Here is an 18,160-nt window from a genome sequence, read left to right as displayed (position 1 = left end):
TTTTGAATGAGATCATGGATTTTACAAGGGAAAACAAGTTGTGCATGCACTTAGATTCTTGCTGCCCTGGAAACAAAATGATCTGTGCATGATAAGAAATCATTCTGCCTTACACAGTAGACAATATTTGAAGATTTAGTACAAAAACAGTGACAGTACAAGATGCTCCCCAGAACAGAATTACCATCAAAATAGAATATATCTGAAGAATATACTTTTAAATTTCTCCTAAAGCAATTCACATTGGCTGATTCCTATATCAATCCTAGCCACGGAATAAATTGGATTAAATTAAGCGTATGACTGCATTAAAAAAAAATTCAGGATAAGTTACTTGCTTCCTACTTACCACATTTTAATTTAAGGATTACAAACTGAAAGCTCATTCTACATTTCTAACAAGGAAGAATGTGACTTTAAAAGGGTCGTGCCCAAAGGAGCACTAGTTTTTGCTGTTGTCTTTCTGTACACTTGGCACTAATGTAAAAATTACTTAGCTCCTCTAAATAGAACTAAATTCCAAAGGGATTAAAATGAGAGCCTTTTTTTTTTAAGGATAATATATGACAGTAATTAAGGCCCTATCAATATTTTTCAAAGGCTCCCCCTCCTTTCTACTAACACAGTTATTGTATTGATTGGTCTACTGCTTTGGAAAAGAATTTATTAACCTTCAATGATCTATGTTTAAACTCTTAGCGAGCTATATTAGCTGTCATGGATATGGTTTAGCTAATAGCATTTTCCATTTATCTAATTAATTAAAAGCAAAATTATCAAGGTTAGCTTTATACACTTCTGAATAACAAATGCAAAACCTATTCAAATGAGTTACATCTAGGTACAAACGCTAAATTGCCCTGGATGTTCTAATAATAATTAAAAAATGTATAAAATATGCTCAAGTTGGCAAACAATGCAAGTCAGGATCTCATGAAAACAACCTGCCTTTTCTAAGTGAAAAGATCCACTGCACTTTTTATCTTTCCTGTATACAACACAACTTTTTTTAAACCTAAAGCTTTATTAAATGAATTGCGATAGCAATGGCCACCATGTTATATATATATATACACATTATATAGGTGCATATATATGTATATATATGAGATACTAATTTATTTAACACGACAGGCTTCTGCCACATGATAAAGTTTACTGTACATAAGAAAAAACTTTTAATACTGTACAATCACATAAAGGTCATATGCACTGTTGCAGTGCAAGAGTAAATTTAACTGTAGTTTTTACTGGCATAGTGATGGCTTTTTGTAGTCCTACAAAACTGCATTCTCATGTTATGTGGCCTGAATGGTCTTTTTTACACTGCAGGGGTTGCCTTTGGTCCACAGTTAAAGGACACACAACAGCAGCGGAGCACTGGATGGATGCAGCAGAATAAATGGAAAAAGAATGAAATTATTGCAAGTTTATCTTTTTTTTTTTAGAAAAGAGAGACATTGTGGAGGCCTCCTTTTTTGTCAAAGTAATCCTGCATATACTTTTAGTATATTCAGTGCACATTTCCTATACTTGAAGTACAGTATATGAAAAGCATACTAATAGAATACTAGTGTCCTATATTCTGGGGGAACAAGGTTACTAAAGGAAAAAAAATGGAGGGAAATGGGTAGGAAGAAATAAAGAGAGAGAAAGCGAGATGGTCAAGAGAAAGATCTAGAGCTGTTACTAATAATCCTGATTTTTTTTTTAAAAAAAAGTTACATCCATGTTAGTCCCACAATATTACAATTGCTCCTTGCAAAGGGAGTCCTAAAAAGAAATAGTGAAGAAGCTTTGCCTGGCCGTCATATGGAGGTACCTCGGTCTGGGTCATTACCAAGGTTCAGCCCAAGAGTAGGAGTCGGTTGATAGGGGATGGATGACATTGTTTTGATGGGACTCCTGAAAAAGCCGCCATTGGGTGCCCTGTGCCTGAAAGGCCCAGTTCGGTGGTCAGGCACGTTGCCGAACGAGAAACCCGAAGCAGCCTTAGCTGACAGTGTACGGCTAAGAGTCTGGATTTGCTCTGGGATGAAGGTAGTTGTGGTAATATGAGTGTTCCTGAAATCGCTGATTTGTTCCAGTGCTTGTCGAGTTGGCAATGTGTCAATGTCCAGAGGAGTCAAATCAATTGATGAGGTGGAAAACTGTTTATGGGGACTGTCATCGTCTGTGCACAAGCTATTGACACGTCTGTGGAGGTGCTCCAGGTCAATTTCCTTGTCATCCTGGGGATGGGAAAAAAAGAAAGGAGATAAGAGTTTTCATTATCGCTGCAGTCCACCGAACAGGCCCAAGAAAATAGTTTGGGAAATGTGAAATGGAATTAACTGAATTTTAGTATTAGTTTGAAGTGTAAAATCATTTAGAAAATTATTTCTCGGCAACTAATTACATTAAGATAAACATACTGCATTTTAAATATTTTAGCACATTAACTACAAAGATGTGGGTGTAACACAGAGGTGATTATTATGCTCTAACAGGGTTGCTCATAAGAAAATTGTGCAGTAGGTATAGTTGTCTTTGTTAATCCCCTTCCCTTTTTGGCATTCTTGTTCCAATTGAGGGACTCTCCTTCCTAGGTGCCTGGTGGCCTCATACTGGCCTGGTTCTTCCTGCCATAAATGAAAGTGAGATTAGAAATTAATTCACTAAATCACTTTTCTGGTGATAAATTGGCTAGGTAGTCAGTCTGTACTTAAAATATCAACTATTTTCCAATACATTTAACTGAAAAACATATTTTTTATTACATTGTATTTTCTTTTTATATATTGTTTATGTTTTCAATTGTAGAAAAAATGCACAAAATAAAGTCACACTGCTGGTCTGTAAGTGCTGCCATTTTCTAAAACGTATACCAATAAATGGAATGGTAAATCCATCCTGGAATTATTTGAGTTTTAAAGGAGAATGGCTAGAGATGGGAATGTTTTACCCAAAGAACTAAATTCCTGATGGTTGAATTTATAGCACTTGTTTTGAGAAGATAATTTGGTGGTAAAAGAGCCACCATATAAGCACTTCTCAAGTCACACTGTGCAGGTGACAATTTATTCTATCTACTTATAGAATCAATCTTGTATAACAAGTTATAAAACACTTATGGCCCTTTGGTCTATTGAAAAGGAAATGCAACTTCCTATTATTAAGGGTGAAACCAGATTTTAAAACTTAATATGTTCACTAAATATGTTAATTTAAATATGTTAATTAATATGTTCACTTTGGAAAATAGTGGAGAAAATACACGAGGATAAAAAGATTCTTCTTTTCGTCAACTTTCTTTCTTTCTAGCTAGGCTCATGAAGTAAAAACATATCAGAATGGTTTTTTAAAAAATAAAATATAATTAGAGAAACAAGAGACTCCTGTTTAGAGGGATATCTATTGGTTGCCATGTAACAGAGCTCAAACATTTTCCCTATTGTGCTTTCTGTCATAGGCTCTAAAGGGCAGCTATTTTGATGTACATTATTATTTTTCCTCTTCCTTCCTCATCTCAAGATTGAATAAAAATACCATGTTAATGTAATATTATTACGAAGATTTTAGGAGCCTGGGAAATGCAATTTTATGGTCCCTCTGGCAGCTGAAATGCAGTCAATCCATCAACAGATATAGTGATGCAAAAATGTTCATAGTACCTATAAAAATTCAAAATACAAGGGAATTTCCAGATTTTTTTTGAAGATGAAATCTCAGTTATGATGCTGCATTTACATGTAAATTATTTTTTTCTAAATTCTTACCTTCTGCTTTGAAATGATACTAAGTATCAGTTCCAAGGCATAAGAATGATAAAGGCTAGGCAACTGGGATTAAGTGATTTACCCAGGCTCACAGAGCTAAGAAGCATCTGAGGTCAGATTTGAACCTGGATCTCCCATCTTTAGGCATGGCTCTCTATCCACTTAGCTGCCTCTTGTTAAACTATTTTTTAAATAATGTTTTGTTAATTCAGAATCCACTAATTCAGTTGGGCTGACATATTTCTTAGTTTAAGAAACTCTTCATTAATAGCATGGCTAATTGTATAGACTAAGTCATCAGGGAGATATTAAAAATAATATTTGGAGAAAATGTTGTTCTGAGATCCCATGAAACCAGAAGGGAACACTAAAATGACTATAACTATAAATATATGTATATATATATATATATTGCTTTATGAATCACTGATCACTTTCATCAATGCATTTAAGTCTTTGAAATACCTAAAAAACTAAAAAAGCCATAGTTGCTTTGTTTATTTCAAAGGACTATAAGTAACACATTTCTGTGAATATATTATACAAGTACATTTTATTCATTCTAACTAGTATTTATGTTAATACCATTTTAGTATATCTGGACATTTTTCTATTTGCTATTAAAAATGAAGAAAGATATTCAGGTATTTTCCTCTCTCATTTGGTTTCTTTCTGCTGCTGTATATATGAAAACAGAATATTTAGAGAAAGCAAGGAATTTTTTTCTTTTGAAAAGTAGTACTATATGCATCTTTATGGCCACTTGTAATTACTGAGAAAATGGATGTGGCTCTTCCAATGGTCATTTATAACCATTTCAGGAAGGGGGAAGATGATTCTGACTAATTCCACAGTCAGGATAAAGTTGGCCATTTTCCGTAGGTCTGTGTCCGAGAAAGGGGGTGTAGAGAGGGATAGTAATTAGCAATGGTGCATTTTTCTCCTCTTTCATACCTCTTGCTGAAAAACGTACGTTAATTATGTTTCTTTAACATAGCAGTAGTGAGGAGGAGATAGGTGTCATTTTTTTAGGCCTGAGAGATTTGTCACACATTGAATTCAGATAGAGAGAGACACATATCTGTCACTTGGAAAGAGCCTCCAAGAATCGCCAGATTCAAGGCTACACTGAGCTGGGGAGTAAATGGGATCTTCAGTATTTAGAATACTATAGTGTGCTTTTCATTTTCTTTGCTCTAAAGCAGAAAGTTGTATTTTGGGTGCCAATTTTACTTTTGTCAGTTTAATTCAGAGTCTTCTAAGCAAGAAGACATTATTGCTCAGTAGTTGCCCAACTACCAACTCTTCTCCCATGTGCCTGTCTTCAAGATTCTCCTTTCTGCAAATCTTAGACAAGGCCACGAAGATGAAAGCCTTGTTCTAATACACGGGGTCTCTGAAGAGTCGGGAAGCTGGCAAGCCAATACCTCTTTTGATGGGACCCGGGAGCCTTTCCTCTTGTTCCACCAGGTTTCCAGCATTGCTATGAAGCAGGAGAGAACAATCCCTGCTGCTAGAATGCAGAAGACGCCGGCAAAGCTCTTTATGTCCAGGGCGCTGCCTTTCTGTTTAGTGTCCACAGAAGAGTACAAGTCACATTGGCCATTCTTTGGCCACCACTTATGCTTCAGAATATCCATGTCTCCATTCTGTTGAAGTTCTAGGATTCTTGGGTGGGTGGGGGTGGGGGAAGGAAAGAGAAGAAAAAAAAGACAAGTGTTAGGATATATAGGCATAGAAAAACCCATCTGTTGTATAGTCCCACTCAAGTATAGTGTCTGTCAAAAGGAAAACAAGCTGCAGAGAGAATGCTGGGTAATGAGAAACTCCATTGTTGCAATTCAACAGATAGAGTTTATACCACAAGGTGTTTTCTTTCTGGGAATTTGTGTGTGCTAGCAGGCATGTACTCTATAATTTATATTTCCCCTGGGGTAACTACAATGTGTTTTTACAATTACATTTCCTAGGCAGTATTTTTTGTGTGGTTTCATGCTGCTACACTGTTCTATGGTCTTTGAAACAAAATGACGCTCCAGATCCTAATGCTTTTATAAGGAACATTTTGCTGCTTACAGCAAGATGCTGGCACGCCACCATGCAGCATATGGTACATACAAAGAAATTCAATTAAAAAGGCTTCTATTATTTAACATGATGTGGGAGAAAGCCCTGGGACAATTTTGAAGTTGATAAAATACATTGTTTCTGGTTTTGCACACAACTGGTTTGCTTTTCTTTTTAATGCCAAAGGGGGAAATACATCTTACCTTGAAGAACAAGAAGCAAAGTTATTGAGCAGCTTTCAGGTTAGGTTAATAAATTAAAATAAGAAACACTTCTCTTTTTATCATCGGCTGGCAACGGCAGCTTTTTGTACTTTAAACTCCTAATTTAACCTAGTAGTAACTTCGAAGAAAAGTAACTTAAAACTAATAGTGCTAGCTTGATTTTTTAAAAAACCTTTACCTTCTGTCCTAGAATCAATACTGGGGATTGGTCCTAAGGCTTAGAAAGGCAGTAAGGGCTAGGTGAGGGGGGCTAAATGACTTGCCCAGAGTCACACACAGGTAGGTAGTGTCCGATGTCAGATTTGAACCCAGGACCTCCTATCTCTAGATCTAGCTCTCAATCCACCATGCCACCTAGCTGCCCACTCCCCCCCATTTTTATTTATTTTTTTTAATAGAAATAAGCCTACCTGAAAGGAGCAAATAACTCACTTTTGGAGGTCTTTTTAGCAATTTCACCAAGCTGACTGTACATTTACATATGCATTATATGTATGTATGTGTATTATATGTATTATATGTGTATATACATATAACATGGATGTATACGAAACACACGAATATAATATATATGCATACATAATTAAATATATTGATTTGTATCCTATAGTTACATACATATATAAATATATTTAATCAAGCTATTTATTGATCTAAGTAACAGCAACTTTTGGCAAGAGTTTTCTTATGTTTTCAAATACCAGTTTTGAAGAACAATTAAAATAAAACCCAAAGTGAAAACAAGAGAACCCGCCCCCCCCCAATAAAAACTCATGGAATTATACAAAGCCTTGGCTGGCATCCTCTTCCTTCCATCCAGAATGATAATAAAAAGGCAGGGAGTGGGAAGGAGGAGGTCAGAAATGCTCGGTGATTTCTTCGCCCTGTAGACTCTCCCTACCACTTCAGATTGTAGATTCTCTGTCCAAAGCCTCACTGAATTTAGATGGCCTTTTGTATTCTTTACTCATTCTTTGAGTCTTACTTTCCGAATTGGGACTTAGTATTAAGGTCAGTCCCTCCACGCTTCTGGGGGTGGGGGGGGCAGTGTCTAGCTTGGTTTGGTTTCACTGATTTCTCCAGTTGCTCACCTTCTTCAAGGATCTCCAGGGATGGCTCTGGCCTGGCCATGCAAGCTTTTCTGTATTCAAAGCGGTCAGCTCTAGAGTGAAGTCTGATCACTTGGTTAATTGTCAGTCATGAAAGCCTTTTCCTTGAGGAGGGCCTGGGAAAGCTTATGAGGCCTTGTGAAAATAATTTAAAAGTTTCCAGGATATCTGCTATGAGATATATGAGGACTAGAGCTGGAATTTAATGGAGGACATTAGAACTGGAACAGATGCAAGTGACAGACCGTTGTTAGAGTCAGTTTAGTCCCTTCCTTCCATATTCTGGCTATTTTTCTCATTCTGTTGCTTCTAATGTTCTATTCTCTACTTTAGAGGTACAGAGACCAAGCCCAGGAGGAACTTAGCCACTCTGCTCTGAACTTCTGGGCATCCTGTGTCCTTATTTAGGCAAGGCAATAGATAAGAGTTCCTTCCTGGAGTCAGGAAGTCCTGAGTTCAAATTCAGACTCAGACACTAGTATTACCCTGGACGTTTCATTTATCCTCTCTGTACCTCAGTTCTTCAACTGTAAAATGAGAATAATAGCCCCTACCTTGAAAGATTATTGTAAGGGTAAAATGAGATAATATTTATAAAAAGTAAAGTTTATGTTAAGCTTATTTTTTTTATTTTTCTGCCCTCTAGCCATTTTCTCCATTGCCACCATATCTTTCCATCCACTTTTAACCTTTTGCTTTAAATTGCTATAAATCAATACTACCATTGTCTCTGGAAAGGCTGTACCAGGGGGGCTGCCTTAATGCTACACTCAACATCTCTGTGACATCCAGAACAAAATTCCCTTCCCTGACCACTTATATGCATAGTTCTATTCCCTCATTAGAGTATAAATTCCTTGAGGGCAGTTCTGTATTTGTATGCAGAGTGCGTAGTACCTAGTAAGCCCTTATTAAATGCTTTTTTCATTCATTCATTCATTCATTCATTCATTCATTCATTCATGGCACTCTCCTCTCCCATCATCAGCATAACCTCTACATAATTTCCACCATTATCTTCATCATACCCTATCCAGTAAAAACTCATCAATTTCTCACCAAGGAGATTGATTCAGTTGGCCATTCACACCTCCTTAGCACCCTCAGTTACTTCTGCCTCTCTGATTGGAGGGCAGAGCAAAAAACTCCTCACATAACCTCCCTTTATAGATGGCTCAGAATCTTAGTCATCTCATCTTTTGCCTCAGCTGCTCTACTTACTTTGACTTCGCCATCATCTTCATCATGTTCCTGCCCTGGAGTAGTCTCTGGAGTCCCTTCCTGTCACTTTTCAGCATCCTTTTCTATATTGTTTTCTCTTTTACAGTAAGGTCCTGGAGGGCAGGGACTTTCTTTTCCTTATTTATATGCCTGGCACAGAGTTCACTTTTAATGTGTTTATTGTATTGTAGCTTACATACATCTTTGAAATTCTCTCTCAAGCTCATAGTATAAAAGGATTTATAGAAATTGAGTGACTTTTGCAGAGTCGCACAGCTACTTTGTAGGTAAGTAATAGAATTGGGATTCAAATTCAGAACTTTCCAATTCTAAGTCCAGTGGTATTACTAGTGGTCCTCTATGTCTTCTCCTGGGAGACAAGAAAGATCCAATCTTTCCTTCCAGGTCCACCCACAGGAAAAAATTAATGGTGGGTATTTTAGAGAGCATATAGATCTTTCTACATAGATATATATCTCATTTTTCAGACACTGGGTAGATTGCACCAACTGAGGCATATGCCCCAGCTCAGTCCAAGGAGAAACGAAAGTATCTTCTCCAGTTTCTCCTTTCTTGTGTTCTTGTTAGCCCTTTCATGATCCCTGGTGCCCTCATACCATCACATTTTTTATCTGTTGTCAGGAAAGAACATGAAGCTTCCATTGTTTCTAAGACATGATTATTTTACCCCTCATGGGGTCATGATTATCCTTTGACCTCTATACATGTGTGGCCGATTCTGCTACTTGAATTATGGGTGCTTGACTAGGAAATGCTAGTTTGATTAGTGGTCTCTCCCCTTACCTTTTCAATTGTGGATTTCTAGAAACTTCTTCTACTTATTAAATGGGGAAATAGAATCCTTTAAGCAAAGGGAGACGAATACGATTTGGAAATTTTAGCTCAGGAAGCTAGAGGTATTTTTTGGCTAGAGAAGTTTTCCTTGAGATCTTGAAAGCACATCAGATAGCATACTCTTTACACTTATATTCTGTAAATATGCTCTATGATCTGTAAATCTCAGTTTGAGTGATGAGGCATCAGGAGGGGTTTCTATTTTGATCCACCGAGATTTTGACTGTAGGACTCTCCAAAACACAAATAGCTAGAGATGTAACAATCTGGGTCCACTTTGTGCAGGGCATGGGAATTTAGGACTATGGACAGCATTTGACTTTTAGAACCTAGAAAAAATGGAATTTCGGCCCTAGTTTGTAACACTAAATAGATAGATGGCTAATTCCAGGGCTGATCCTCCAACTTCTATCTTACACCTTCTCGACCTGGGTGGACTTATGGAGTTTCTGTCCTTTCTAGTAGTGTCCTGGGGTTTTGTCTTCCATGTGGCCTTTTTTCTAAGGGTTTTTTGCCCACCACTTCAACTGAATTTATCTTAACAAGGTGATTGTGGTTTGCTTTAAAGTGTGCCTTGGCTCTGCCAAAATACCTAAGCTCCAGAAGGGTTTGGGATGTGTGTGGTTGGGAGTGGGGTGAGAGGTGGGGATAAAGTTTCTTCAGAAGGACTCAGTGTGGTTCAGTGGAAATAGCACTAGTTCTGAGGTTCTATTTCCCATGTGCTCTCATTTGACTGCCATGGACTTTGCTTTCCATGTCTGTATTTGTGATTTGTGAAACTATTATTCCTATTTTTGCACCTCCAATGACAGCCACTGGAAAACCTGAAATTATAAATTCTCTTTTCTAGGGGTCAAGTTTGTCTTAAAGAGCAGTTAAGTTCCTGTGTGAGAATTGTATGCTCATGCTACATTTCACTCACTCTTGGACCAAGGCATGACGGAGAAACTTTGAACTGGCAAAGGGATGTAATTGCTTCTGTCTTGGAGCCAATATTGGCTCCAAGGCAAAAGAATGGTAAGGGCTAGGCAATGGGGGTCAAGTGACTTCCCCAGGGTCACACAGCTGGGAAGTATCTGAGGCCAGATTTGAACCTAGGACCTCCTGTCTCCAGGTCTGGCTCTCAATCCACTGAGCTATCCAGCTGCCCCCTGTAATTGCTTTTAAATAGGGATTGTAAATGGACTGAGGCAAAGCCTTAGGTATAAATGACATGAACAAGGAAATTCTTCATGCCTTCACAGTGAGGTTTGTGACTAAGCAAAACCCTTTTTTCTAATCCTGATGCTTTCAGATGGCCCAGTAGGTCAAGATGACAGTACAGGAAAGTAGCAAGTTTTCAGTGCTGCTGAGTTTGAGTCCATCATTAGAGAAGACACCACAAGATGGCAGTGTTTCCTAGCAGAAGGAAAGGATCTTGGCAGGAAATGCTTCTACGATTGTCCTCTCAGTGTCACAATAAGTATGCGGTTTAATCAGTATAGTCTAATATTTCACTTCATTTTTTTATGTTCCAACAGGCCGATCTAACAGTTTCCTTGAAAGTAAGACGTATTCAAGGCATAGACGCCCACTTTCTTTCTTTGAAGAGGACAGGAAGGACTTTACTTAATGATGAACAGTAATATTCTCTTTGGCTGTGGTTCCGGAAAGGATGCCCTGCTTGACAAGGAGCATGTGATCTGTTTCAGAGCTGAGATGCTGCTGCTGCTGCTGCCATTTCTCTTACACGTGTATGTGTGATTTAAACAACATTACTTTTACTGACATTTTGTTTTCATCATAATCGGTGTCATTAAAAACAACATGGTATTTCAGAATATATCCTTCTTTCCCCTACCCAGAAGGTAGTGAAAAACAAAAAGAAAGAAAAAAGAAACAGTTCAGCAAAACTAACCAACACATTGACCACATCTTATGGTGTATTTACCACATATAGAGTCTTCTTCTGCAAAGAAGGAGGGCCAATACATTTTTATCAATTTGAAATTTCTCCTTTCTTCTATAAGTGTTAGATCTTTTCATTAAAGGAGTGGATCTGGCAAGTTCTTATAAGCATCCAACTTTAATTTGAATAAATGATAAGGCATAGCAAAATGGAAAGAATATTGGTTCGCTTTGCTCTTCCTACTTTAAAATTCTTGGGCAGGTCATTGGGCAAATTGCTTACCCCATCTTGGCCTTAGTTATATAATCTATTGTGATATTGGAAATTCGGGGTTCATTGAGCTTTAATATTGAGGTCTCTGGTAAAAACTTCCTGTGGACATTTAGGGGACTTGAAAACTACATTTCCCATGATTCCTCTTAAGTAAAACAGGTGGCAGGAAGTGTGAATGTGATTACGTAGACTGAGGTATAAGACTCAGAACTTGATTGGGTAGTGCTCTCTTTCCTACCGAAGCAGCAAGAGTGAAGGTATGGCGGGCATTTTGAATTAGATCTTAGCAGGCACGTGGCTTTCTTAATTACCAATATGGATTACAATAAACCATTAATAATTTTGGATGTATCCATCTATATCAATATTATTTTTAACACTATAAAACATAGGTCTTGGACTTTTTCTCATACATGAAGCTTTTCTTGATAACCCCTGCTAGGAATACTTCTCCCCCTGTATTTACTTTGCATATATTTTATATAACCTTATATGTGTTCCATGTTGTTTCTCATGATAGAATATAAACTATTTGAGGGCAAGGACTATTTTATTTTTGTTTTTGTATTCCCAGGCCTAGCATATTGACTCAATAAATATTCACAGAATTGAATCAAATATAATTATACTTTTTCTACTCATTAAAAGTTCTTAGATAAGCATATTTATTATGATTTATTACATGCTTATGACAAATAAGTATTATATTATTGTCACTTCATATATTACATTATGCTATATATGTAATATGAAAGATAAAAATAAATATTGACTCAAAAAAACCCAAATTATACAGAATTTGTTTCCAAATGAAAAAAACAAAAACAAAAATATCTGTCAATGAGAATTTGTTATATCTTTTTTTAACCTAGATCCATTTGGACAGTTTATGAAGTTTTTTTTTTTTTTTTTTTTTAGCTTTTACTCACTTAAAATACAGTGGATCTTTAAATCTTTGGTTGACGGAGCCAAAGAAATTAAGCCATTTACTTTCTGATTGGACCATTTGTTAGGGAGGTGAGCTTAAGCAGAAAAAAATTGAGATTTTAAAAATTTTAATCTTTTCACCACAAGTTCTTCATCAGTCACTTTCTACATTAATGAATGTTTTGAAAACAAGCAGTTTAATAAGCAATCATTTCTACATTGCCTAAAAACAAAACAGCTTGAATTGTGGGTAAGATGAGAAGTCTAGGCTATAAAAGAATGAGGAAAGAATTACCATTCTATCACTACTGGTTAGCATGGACTATGTTTTCTTTTTCATATTCTTAAACTGAGAAATGACCTATGGTGGTGGAGAGAGTTCTGGACTTCAAATAAGGGTCTTAGTTCAAATCCCAGGTCTGACCCTATCTTTGTGACTTGTAACCAATTATTTAATCTCTTTGAGATTCATTTTCCTCATTTATATAATGAGAGGATTGGAAAAGATTCAGTTCTATCAACTGGTTTTTACATTTTGCTGTATGTCAGGGACACCAAAAAATGCAAAAACCATTCCCAAGGAGTTCATAGTCTAATGGAGGAGAGAAAACATGCAAAAAACAATGTAGAGAGAGAGAGAGGAAAAACTAGGAGTAATCTCAGAGAGATAGTACTAAGACTAAGGAGGACTGAAAGGTTCCTTATAGTGGGTAGGGTTTTAGCGAAAACTTGAAGGAAGTTGGGGGAGCTGGGAGGCCGACAAGAGGAGGGAGAGCATTCCAGGCATAGGGTACTATGAGGATGATATTAGAAATCAGAGATAAGAAGTGAAGAAGCTGGCTTGAGAAAGAATTGGAGTTTGAAGCAGAGCTGAGATAGTGTCCGTTTCAAATGTTGACAGTTTAACAGTTTTACAGTTACTCTCTCTGGGAGTGGCAGTTGGTCTCTGGCAGGTGGCAGAGTCACTCACAGAGACTCTCTGAGGGCTTGGAGGAGGTAACATCTTTACTTCTCTTTCCTCACTGTTTGAGATAGAAGGAAAGGAGGGAAAGACCTGAAGGAGCTTAGTGTTTTCCTTTCCCAACTTGGGACACACTAGTGACTATCTATTGTTGTTTTTATAGATTGTTTTAACTCTGAGAAGACCAAAGAAATACCTGGTCTTTGGTTTGGACTCTGAGTCTTCTAAGGCTCAGAGTCCTAACTTGATTCTTGTTGAGACTCAACCAGTTAGCCTTTGTTATTTTTATAACTTGGAGGTGAAGTTAAGATTTATAAGGATAATATTGTTAGTTTATTTAGAATAGTAAAAATTTCGGTTAGTCAGGTCAGGAAGGATTAGTGTAGCCTTTAAAAACAGAAGCAGTTCCTTGCAGAACCAGGGAGTTTTATTTGGGTGGAGTTAGACTCCCTTAGAGTTAGAAATCCTTTTTTATCTTTACATATTTCAATAAATATTTTATTTTTTATAATAAGAGTCTCTTTAGCATCCTTGCGACTGGCCCGGAAGAGAAGTTCACATATGAGCTTCACTTCACTGATATAAACTGAAGACACTTTGCAAGCACAGCAAGCAAAATATCAAAATCAGTTTATAATTCATAATCAATCCATTGCTTTATTATTTTACAGTTGCGTTTTATTCTTATAGTTTCTAGTGGAAATGATCGGAGCAGGAAGATGGATATTCAAGGTTCAACAAGTATGTGGTGAGGAGTGAGGTGTAAAAAGACTGGAGAGGCAGGTAATAAAGACAGAGTTTATTTTTGATACTGGAGGTGGTAGGGAGTCATTGGAATTAAATGAATGGAGGGGAGAGATATAATCAAACCTGCAAGATCAATTTGACAATTGAGTGGAAGATGGATTAGAGTAGACTCCAGTAGGCTATTTCAATAGTTCAAGTATGAGATGATGCGGTGAACCAGGTTAGGTGCTGTGTTAGAAGGGAGAGGAGGGTATATATCAGAGATGTTAAAAAGGGACAAATGACAGTGACAGGATATGTTGGGAAAGAAGGAGAAAGCAAGAATTCGAATATGACCAGGTTGCCAGCCTGTGTCTGGAATACCCTTGACAAGGTAGAAAGGATGAAGTTAGGAAGTTAGAAAGAATGGAGGCTGGGGGTAGAGGAGGAAGGTAAGCATCTGTTGTAATCCAGACACTGTGCTAATTTCTGAGGACATAAAGGGAAGGGAACAAGTGTTTTTAAAGCAACTTTGATGGACCAGGCATTACATGTAACAGCTTTATAAATGTCATCTCATTTGACCTTCACAACAACCCTATGAGGCAGGAGCTATTTAATAGCAATAATAATCCCATTTTATAGATAAAGAAACTAAGGCACAGATCAGTTAAGTGATTTCTGCAGTGTTTTAATCCATATGCTGTCATCAACATATGAGTAAATGATAAATCATTTCCCTTTCTGGGCCTCTTTCCTCATCTTCGAAATCAGGAAAACTGATTGGCCTTTAAGGTCCCTTAGAGCTCTGTGATTTTGTGACTCCACAAAATAAATCACGACCTGCCACTGGTGACTTAATTTTCTGACATTAAAATATGCATGCTTCTAAGAAGTAGTATTTTTAAAACATCCCTTGTTGTCTGTGTCCCTGCTCCTCATGTGCTTCTGTACTAGATATTTTGCATTGCCCTCCTGGAAGGGTTTTGTTTTGAGTAGACATAATTTAACCCCAACCTTTAGGCCACTTTAAACCACACCTATTAATCAGAATCCTTTCTTATATTTTACATATAGCCCCTTTTACATATAAATTTAAAAATAAAACATTTAAATTAGTTATGCACTAACTTTTCCATAGGAAATAATGGAGACAGGAGAAGAAAATAAAACATAACCATGATTCTTAATTTCCATATTTTAGAGTGCCTCCTAACATTCTCAGGAGGTATTCCCATATCTTCTAAACCCAACTAATTGAAATTTACTTGATATTTTTATGTCTTGAAAAAGGTTAATAACTATACCATATAAATATAACAGATACTTTCTGAATATGAATCAAAGTAAAATCTAATTAATCTACTAGTGCCCTTCTTTTAAATTTCTACCCTCCATATCCAATCTGTTGCTAAGGCTTTTCAATTTCACCTTTGGCAACATCTCTGGAATATGCCCTCTTCTCTCTGGAATATGCCCTCTTCTCTCTGCTGAAACTGCCACTACTCTGGTACAGGCCCTCATTGCCTCAAACCTGGACTATTGCAATAGCCCATTGGTGGTGGGTTTGCCTGTGCCAAGTTGGTTTCCCACTCAAGTCCACCCATTAAGTTACCAAAGTGATTTTCCTAAATCATTTGTCACCATGCCACCTCCTTATTTAATCAAATTTCAATGACTCCCTATTGCCTCCAAGATCAAAAACAAAATTCCCTGTCTTGAAATCAAAGCCATTTATAACCTACCCCTTGAACATCAGCCATCTTACACCCATTTTGTACACCCATTCTCTTTGATGACAGTGATACTGGCAACCTTACTGTTCCATGAACAAGGTACTCCATCTTTCAACTTAGGGAATTTTTTCTGGCTATCCCTTATGTCTGGAATGTTCTTGTTCTTCTTCTCCAATTCCTGATTTTCCTGGCTTCCTTTAAGTTTCAAATGAAATATCATTTTCTATAGGCAGTGTTTCTCAACCCCTCTTAACATCAGAGCTGTCATTCTCTTTTCTGTGTCCTATCTATTCTTTATATAGCCCACTTGCCCATGGGTTTTCTGTTGTCTTCCTCCCATTAGATTCTGAGTTTCCTGAGGGCAGGGACTGTTTTTTGCCTGCCCCCCCCACTTTTTTGGTATCTTTTGCATAGGACCTGGTATACAGTAGGTGCTTAATAAATGTTTAATAATTAACTAACTGCTTATGTCAATTGGCTTAATTGATTAAAACATTAAAAGTTATAGATTTGATTTCCTGTATAGAGAAAAATTTCCTTTTATGCCCCCAGACTGCTGCTCTAGTGCACATATTACAAAGGTGTCAAGGGCTTCTAGGTGGTTTCAATGATGGCAAGAACATTAACCTAAGTGATCAATGGCCATCTTCACTATTATGACTTTAATTAATTACTTATGTTCAGGCCTTACACTCTGGAAAGGATTTTAGAAGCCATCATGCCCAATGCCTTCAATTTCACACATGAGGAAATGGAGGCTTAGTGAGATTAAGATGAATGCTCAGGGTCCCATAGTTAATAATAATCCAAGGAAAGATGTGAATGCAAGTTTTGCTGGGTCTCAGACCAATGCTCCTATGGAGTATACCAAAGGTGTCAAATTCAAATAAAATAGAGCCCCTAAACCATAATGTGGGCCATATAGGGCCTAATCACAAATTAACATTTGTATTGAATTTTTATTTATTTTGTTAAATATTTCCCAATGACATTATAATTTGTTTTAGGCTATACTATGGACTTACATTGTGAACTGATTCATCCATTCTGGAGAGTAATTTGGAATTCTGCCCAAAGGGCTATAAAAGAATGCATAATTTTTGATCCAGCAATACCACTATATATATATATGTATATATATATATATATATATCCCAAAGAGATAAAAAAAATGGTAAAGGACCTGTTTGTACAAAAATATTTATAGCTGCTCTTTTTGTGGTGGCAAAGAATTGGAAACTAAAGGGATGTCCCTCAGTAGGGGAATGGCTGAACAAAATGAGGTATATGATGGTGATGGGATACTATTGTGTTATAAGGAATGATGAACAACGTGATTTTGGAAAGAACTGTTAAGACCTATATGACCTAATGCAGAGTCAAATGAGCAGAACAGGGAGAACATTATACACAGTAGCTGAAATATCGTATAATGATCAAATCCAGAAAAACAACTACTAAATGCAGATGATAACATAACCCTTTATTATTTGGATATATGACTTGGGGGTTTGGTTTTATGAGATCATTCAACTTAAAAAATGAATAATATGGAAATATGTTTTGCTTGATAATACATGTATAACTCAGACTGAATAGCTTGCCAGCTCTGGGAGTGGGGAGGGAAATAGAGAGGGAGACAACGTGAATCATATAACTTGGAAAACTTATGTGGAAATTTGTTATTAAAAAAAAATAAAGAAAAAGTATACTATGGAGTTGTAGCTAGCCTACAGTGTATCTGACCTCTCTTCCTTACACTACAAATACTGGAAATATATGAATGAGGAAATATATAGGCTAGTGATGGCGAATCTTTTAGAGACCAAGTGCTCAACCTGTACCCTCACCCTACATGTGAGCTGCCCCCTTACCTCAGACTGGGGAGGGAGGAAGCTCTCTCACTGGGCTGCTGGGAAGACGGGTAGGTCATGTGAGAAATGTCCTCAGGCACAGTGGAGAGGGGGTGGGGAGCAGCCCCCTCTGGCACACATGCCATAGGTTCACCAATATGGGAATAATCTATCAACTCTTCACATATTTGAAAATAAGTAAATAAGAAAATAAGTTAAAAGAAAAGAAGTAAACTGGATTCCCTTCTCCAATGCTCAAGTCTTCTTTGTTTCTTTCTGGTCCTCTTCCACTGGATAGGACCTAGTTTGCCAAGATGCTGCTTAAAAATGCGAAACTCAGAGGACAGCTAAGTGCCTCAGTGGATTGAGAGCCAGGCTCAGAAGTAGAAAGTGATGGGTTCAAATCTGGCCTCAAACATTTTCTATCTGGTGACCCCAGGGAAGTCACTTAAGTCCCATTGGCTAGCCTTTACCACTCTTCTGCCTTGGAACCAATACATAGGTTCTAGGATGGAAGGTAAGAGTTTAATAAAAGGTGAAACCCAGGACTGAATATGATATT

General features: G+C 37.2%; 1 protein-coding gene across 1 annotated transcript in view; it reads right to left on the bottom strand.

The window, feature by feature from the left end:
- Positions 1 to 1,808: 1,808 nt before the first annotated feature.
- GRID2 (glutamate ionotropic receptor delta type subunit 2) overlaps positions 1,809 to 18,160 on the bottom strand; it is a 1,498,284-nt gene continuing 1,481,932 nt past the window's right edge. The window contains exons 15-16 of the mRNA XM_044681588.1: positions 5,186 to 5,426; positions 1,809 to 2,231 (exon numbers count right to left, since the gene is read on the bottom strand). Of these exons, the coding sequence (XP_044537523.1) occupies positions 1,809 to 2,231; positions 5,186 to 5,426 (664 nt within the window). The remainder of the gene's footprint in view (positions 2,232 to 5,185; positions 5,427 to 18,160) is intronic.

This window comes from Gracilinanus agilis, chromosome 6 (genome assembly GCF_016433145.1).
Source record: "Gracilinanus agilis isolate LMUSP501 chromosome 6, AgileGrace, whole genome shotgun sequence".
NCBI lineage: Eukaryota > Metazoa > Chordata > Mammalia > Didelphimorphia > Didelphidae > Gracilinanus > Gracilinanus agilis.
This window is presented reverse-complemented; position numbering and strand designations above follow the sequence as displayed.